The sequence below is a fragment of the Galeopterus variegatus genome, unplaced genomic scaffold, assembly GCF_000696425.1.
Source record: "Galeopterus variegatus unplaced genomic scaffold, G_variegatus-3.0.2 Scaffold5423, whole genome shotgun sequence".
NCBI classification, from domain to species: Eukaryota; Metazoa; Chordata; class Mammalia; order Dermoptera; family Cynocephalidae; genus Galeopterus; species Galeopterus variegatus.
The window spans coordinates 52,698-60,108 of record NW_007731534.1 but is presented as its reverse complement, the minus strand read 5'-3'; the positions used below and the strand labels follow the sequence as shown (position 1 = coordinate 60,108).

Genomic DNA, 7,411 nt, shown 5'->3' with positions numbered 1-7,411 from the left:
GTGCAGAGGCTGGTGACCAAAGCAAAGGCACATATCCATTATTCCTTCCCAGTACCAAACTTTTGAAAATATTGTGTTATTAGGTGGTTCAGAATAGTATAATTTGGGGCCAAAGAGTCACAGAACAAAAAAGGAAAAAAAAAATACAATGTGACCTTTAGAATAAGTTAGATACAGTACATCTAAAACTAATCAAGTCCAGCTACTATACAAGATCCCTGGGAAATAATAAGGAACAAAACAGATTTGACCTCATGGAACAGTCTATTAGGGAAATCAGTCTTGAAACAGTAACTAAGGAAACAGAGGTGTGATTGCCCCTGAGGGAGACCTATTAAGGAAAAGAACAAGGCACTTTGAGGGTGTGCTGGATCCAGGCATGAGGGCCGATTACACACACCTCTTCCCAACTCCTTATTCGGAGACATCACATCGGTAGCTTAAAATCAGCCATGGTGGGAGTCATTTGCACCATGAAAATAGATAATGCTATAACTTAGGGCTGTATATTGGAGAGTCAGTTGTCAAAGATTTACCAGTGCACCACTAAAAGGAAACTGACATATTGGTGGAGCTTGGGGGATGTCATAGACTGTCCCCCTGGGGAAGTGACATTTAAGTTGAGACAGTGGAAATCAGGAAAAGCATCACAGAGGAGATAACGGTCCAGCTAGATCTGGAAGAACAAATAAATTTGAAGCTTAAACAAGTGAACACCTCAAACTAGTTTCATAAAGTAAATGACTGTAACATTTTTTCACTTGTTGTTTTTCATCTATTTAGTCACAATAGTCAGTTAGACAAACCATCTTAATAATTATATACATTTGCATGCCAGACTGTGAGTAAATAACTCCCAAAACACGTCTGGGTTTTCCAGATATGAAGAGCAGAATCAAGGATAATGCAGGAAGTTCTCCTGGTTCAGGATTTCCTCCTACATAGGTTCCCTGATTACAGCGATCTAGCAGGAACTGCTTGATTTGGCTTGGTGTGGCTTGTGGCAATGAACAGTTTGGAAATTTGATTTGCCATCAATAACTATCTGAGTTTAAGAAAAGTAAGATCAAGCAGGTAAAGTGAACTACTATGATCACTTATTTTTTCTTTCAACTGGGAAAAAAGAGCTAGAGAGATGGATTAAGAATTTTGGTCTACATTGTAGTCAAACTGGTTGGTGCCTCCTGGAGAAGAAACTGCAGAGCCCACTCAGATGGAACAGATTTGAGGTAATTTATGAAATTCCACATGCATTTGCATGTCCAGGTTACCAAAATCTAGAACCTGAGGAGTTTAGGTCTCATTCCACAGTATATAGCAGAGTTGAGAGACATAGTATGATAACATACAGCTGCTTCGAGAGGATCATCTTTTCATAGACTTTCCCTGTCCCCTCCAATCAGTACTCCACCTCCAGACTCCAGCTCACAGTCGGAAGTGAACAAGAGCCTGCTGGAGATTTTGAAGATGGCACTAAGGACAACCAATGGCAAACTCAACAAAGAGAACCTCAGTCTGAGTTTTCGAAAAGAAGATCGCTCATTCTCTGGCTGCCTCCCTCCACCAAAGGTAACCAAAATTAGATTTCAGATTTGCTCATCTCTAAAAGACTACTACAGGGCATTGGGTCTATAGTAATAAAACACAGTTATGATCTGTATTCTGCCTGTGGATTACATTGCACAATTGTGTGTTTTCCATTCCTAAGAGGAGAAAAACAAAATAGAAAAGGAATTATGAAATATACAGAATTGGTCTAAGAATTACTTACATTTGGCTATGTTTTATGTTAAAAATAGAGAATATGACAATACCCAAATAATATTTCACAATGGAAAACAAATATTTTTCCAGGGCCAAATGTTCATTTCTTACACCCTCTTCCAGCTTCCAATGAGATCAACATGTGGTCTCCCATTCCTTAGGCACACCAAATTTTAGGGACTGATGTAATTTATTACTGATAAAGGTTAGCAGTCTGTTTTGGAGCATTAATTAAGAGGGCAGATGTGTTTCATGGAAAAGGAACCAGAACCATATTAATTCATGGATGTTCTATAGCCAAACAAACCCCAATCGTGAGGCTACATTGGACGTAAGTGAAATAATAATCATCACTATTACTATGACTCCATTAATAATTTCTCATCACCACCACACTTTGAGTTCTTACTAAGTGCCATGCATTGTACTAAATGCTTTATTTACATTCCCTCATTTAACACTTACTGAGTCAATTCCTTACAAAATCTACATAGATGTTATTATATCCATTAATAAATTTTAAAAAACTGAGTCTTGGAGAGACCAATTGAATCACCTAAGGGCCACAGCTAAGAGGAGACAGAGCCAGGATTCCAAATACAGAAGAGTTCTGGAAATTGGGAGCCAGAACTGGAACTCCATTCGGTGGAAGATATCTGGTGGGTTCCATTGAATCCAGTATACAAGAGTTAGAATTCCAAAGGATTAGAAAGGATCGGAAATTGCAAGCAAAAAAAAAAGTAGTATTGGAAAGATCAGAAAATACCTTTCATCTAGTTATACATGGGCTAGAATTGAAGGAATCAGCAAATTTAAGAGAATGGTGGTATTTACTAAGAAAGGAAGAACACAATATGCTGATAGTGGGTTCTTATTCTAGGACAATAGCAGCTTTCTTTGTGCTTTCACTTACACAGTCAACTGTGCAAAGGCAAAGCTTGTTAGTGTGTGTGTGTATGTGTGTGTGTGTGTGACTATTACAAGCATTATTGCAAGCATGTTTCATTAGAAAGAGACACAGAACACTGCAGGAGAGTCCACACATCATAAGTGGCCTTTACTATGTTCATGAGAAAATCTGTAGAAATAGACTAAGAAGCAGCAATTTTTTGTTTGATTAGAAGCCACGTAACACCATTGGTGAAACTTGAATGTTCTCACATGATACTCATAGAATGGAACATAAACTGCTCGAAAATTAAAATACATTTACTTAACCTCTTTGAGTCTCAGATTTTCATCTAGAAAAACTGGGTTCCAAATATTTCGCCTCCTGTGTCTATCGTGAGTGTTAAATAAGATAAATATGTGAAGGCATACTACCTGATAGCCAAGGCCCTAACTAAATATTTGTTTCCTTTCCTCCTTATTAAGAAAATAAAATAAAATCAGTGTTTGGTGAGAGTATCACTTCAAAACAGCCTAAGGAAGGAGGACGTTTCCCGTGGTCAAGTGCTGACCACATGAGCACTGGCTATCAGAGCACACCTTGAATGTTCTTCCCCCAACAGCTGGCCCTGAAAGCTTCACTTTGTATCCAATTCCAAGGAAATGGGGCACATTTTCCTTGAAGCTGGTCTGCCTTTCGTGAGTCATCTGGCTTCTCTTAAGACATCTGGAACTCACTCAGAGTATGTTACACTTCTGGGAGGCATGTAAAATAGAATTCTGTTTCCCCGGAAGGGGAGGCAAATTGAGGCCCAAGGGATAGTGGATAAGCAAGCAGCAACAGCCACACCCAGCTTCCTTGCTCCTGGACACAAGACTTCAGAGTGGACTGGAAAAGGCCATGTCTGAGTTTGAAGTGTCTTTCTTTGTAACCAGTTAATCTCCTTGGGTGCAGGAGAGAGAATCACAGACTTTCTTGAGTCTCTCCCCAGGAAAATAATAAATTTTAAAAAATAAGCACATTCATACAGCTACCCTTTCAGAGGATTCACAGATCATTTATAGTTCCAAGATAAACAAATGCAGTCTTAAAGGATAATCTAACGGTCTTGTCATTATGGAATTTTTATCATTCACCAAGAACATACCCCATATCTGTCATCTTCATTCTGTGGACTCATTCGTCCTGTACCTCCAGCACATCTTCAGTGCAGTGATGGCTTCTGACAGGACTGCTGAGGCAACATGGATCCACATACATTTGTTTATTAACTATCCTGACCATTACCCTAGTCAGACAGAGATTCAGTAGGCCATTCAGCCTAAGAAGTTCCCGAGAGTGCAGGCTCAGTTTAACCCTTTAGACATTATCCATATTCTTCACCTCTTGAACGCACCTTCTTCCTTACTGACATAACAGACCCCTCGCACTGTGCTCGCAGACCTTCCTCCCAAGAGGGGCTAGCTAGAACACGACTTGCTCTACCTCTGATTGCTCTTTGCTTCGTTTTCATGTGGCTTCCTTATTACTATCAGGAGGGAGTCCTGTCACCGAGGTAACCAGAGCTTATGTACGTAAAGTTCATTCTCGTGGCAAGACTCCAGCTAGGACTCTAGTTTACCTAGTGAACCAGGGCTGTAAGACCATCTTCTGCAGTTTGTCAGGCTCTTTTTTCATATTTAGTTTTTTCTATAACTGTACACTCTGCCCTAAAACTATAAAAGGATTTGTACTAACTTCAAATCATTCCCCTCCTCCAATGCAATAGCCATCTTTCTGATCAATATGGTATGTTTAATCTATTCTTGCATTCTACATAATAATCACTCAATATGTTTTAAGTACTGTGATAGACACTGAGGACAGTGAGGAGCTCAGGAGAAAGTGCCATTTTCCATATGTTGTCACAATTCGGTGTGATAAGTGCAGTGATGACAGTAACTTTGAACACAGAGGAGGAACACCACTGTAGAGCTCAAAAACTCTCCAGAGAAGATGAGGCAAATACTGAATCTTAGAGGGCAGGCAAATTTGGCAAAGAATTGGTGGGGGGGCATGGGGTGCTGGTAGGGGAAGAAATGGGAAAGATGTTCTAGGTAAAAAGAACAATGTGGAACAGCACTGACGTGAGAGAGAGCATAGCTAATCCAGGGAGCTGCTCTAACTCCCTGCTGAAGTTGACTTTAGAATGGAAAGTAGGAGCCAGTTTATGCAGGGTCTTTCTAAGGAGTATGATTTTATCCTGAAGGCCCAAAGGAACCATTGAAGCAATTAAATAAGTGAATGATATGATCAAATTTGAAATTGTAATAGAATTTGCAAAAATGGTTAGAGGCAAGCAAAAGTAGGGGCAGAGAGACCCTTTTGAAGGTTGTTTCAATACTCCAGGCAAGGATTATGAGGATTTAAACCAGGATAGTAACAGGAAGGATGAAGACCTTAAGGAGGCAGAAAAACATGTCTTGGTGAATAATTAGATGTGGGTCCTAAATTGAGAGGAATCTGGAACGACTGCCAAGGTCCTGGCTTTTGCCACTTCCTTGGTGGGTGGTGGTGCCATTCTCTGAGAGAAAACAGAAAAGGAGTAGTTTGGAGGGGTAAGGGAAGGAATGATGAGTTCAGGTTTGCACATGCTGATCTGGGTAGAGAGATTAAAGCTGAATAATGATTTAAGACTCTTCAGTATGGGGTGGAAGTCACGGGAGTAGTTAAAATTACCCAAGGATATAAGGGAAAGTGAGGAGGGAAGAAGGTTGGGGAGAGCACTCATTGTCAAGGAGCAGGTGGATGAAGAACAGCCCACAAAGGAAACTAAAAATAATCAAAGGAGACATGGAAGTGGTCAAGAAAACCAAAAAAGAAGAGAGCTTGGACAAGGATGGAATGAATAGCCATGTCCCACGCTGCAAAGAGACCATCTGTAATTAGGATTACAAAGTATTCATTAAATTTAAGACCATAAAGGTTCCTAGTAACTTGGTAAACAGAGCTTAAGAGTAATGGGGTAAAATGCAAATGGAGCTATCCATGGGAAAAGAGGAGGTTGACACAGTGTGCACCACTCTTTCAAGGAGCACTTTGGGGAAATAAATATTCATTGCATATGTCACTTTTTAATAACATAGATATGTTATTTACTTTTGGTTGAAGACATTTTCTTATTAAGCAGAAGAAACTACCATAATTAATTTTTTTAATTAAGGGTCATCACTATGAATATTCATACATTAAAGGATTTTAATAATAATCCTGACCGATATGAAATTGCTAGGATTTTGTGGTAGATGTTTCTACTGCTCCTCTACAACTCAGCAGCCAGTTCTTAGCAGCTATCAATCAGTATGCTTCTAGGAACCCTGATGTACTATTTCTAGTCTGTTGTTCATTTTAGCTTGGAGCAAAATACAATGTTGCCAGAAATAACGTGATCTGTTTTTAGAATAACCTCTTAATATTGATGTATTTTTAAACATCAATATGCTCTAAATCATGATGATAATCTAGTTCTTATTTATGGAGTAAAATGGCATAATTTGACCTATTTCTGTGTCTGACTTTATTTTTTGCCAGCCTCTACTCTACTCGTCAGTGAGTTCAACTCATTCATTCACTCCCGCATTCATCTATGTATTCATTTATTCAACAATTATTGATCCTCTATTTTTCAATGCTGTGCTAGACAATGATGATAAGAAAATGAATGAAACATAGTTCCATCCCTGAGTAAGCCACAGTCTTGTAGAGAAGCTCAGTAACAGATAATTACTGCCCAGCCAGAAAAGGAGTATTAAATGATATAGACTGGATAATGTCAAAATACGCATCATTTCTAAAAAGCATCATGCTCTTTGTCGCCCATTATTTACACATGCTTTTCCTCTGAATTGAATTCTCCCCAACTCCTTAATCTTTTGGCAAAATCTATCTATTTTTTTCATGTTTTAAATCAATCTGTTTGTTTTTTAACCTTCTCTGACATTATTCCTCTACACCCTAGTAAGCAACCTATGAATGTTTTAAACTCAGATTTGCTAACTTTCCTTACATAAAGACAAATGAAGATGCTTTTTGTCACTGTTTTTAAATGTAGGTTTTATTATTATTCAGGTATGGTGAGAGCCACAGATCAGGAGACAATTGCGATTGAAAAGATAGTTTGTTTCTCACAGTTCGCAAGAAGAGGGGCATGCCACACCACCAAGGGCCAGTTAGGAGCAGAGGGAGTAAGGGGGAAATGTGAAGGAGAAAGAGCCTTTGCTGTGGTTTGCTTGGGAAGAAATGGATGGCGTAGGATAATCAGGCTTAGGATTGATAGTTTGAACAACTTCAGTGGACTCTGGGCCATAGGGGCTGCCCCTAGTTGCCTGGTACCTGACCCTGCGTGATTAGAGCAGAACAATGGTCCTGTGAGAGCCCCAATAAGGTAGATGGCTGGGGTAAGGGCTTGTGATAAAGTGGCTTGCATATGAAAGGCACACTTTCAGTGAGTCTCTTACCACCTCTAGGAACTGGCTAGCCTTGAGAAGAAAGGTCTCTCCAAAGTCCAAAAAAGCCCCAGAATGTTAAAGCATAAGAATACAAAGACATACTCCTTAAGAGTCTGGGATATTTGAATCTAAACATCACACACCCACTAATCTGAGAACTGAACTGGTTTGCCAGTTAGACTCAGAGCATATTAAGTACGTAGGAAACTGCAATGACACTTCATTTATTCATTCAACAAATAGTGAGCATCTGGTTTCTAGAATAAGTTCT

At 39.4% G+C, this 7,411-nt stretch overlaps 1 protein-coding gene across 1 annotated transcript in view; it reads left to right on the top strand.

The window, feature by feature from the left end:
* Positions 1 to 7,411, top strand: part of LOC103604833 (chromosome unknown open reading frame, human C1orf87) — an 84,260-nt gene that overhangs the window by 38,446 nt on the left and 38,403 nt on the right. The window contains exon 8 of the mRNA XM_008589415.1: positions 1,404 to 1,569. Within this exon, the coding sequence (XP_008587637.1) occupies positions 1,404 to 1,569 (166 nt within the window). The remainder of the gene's footprint in view (positions 1 to 1,403; positions 1,570 to 7,411) is intronic.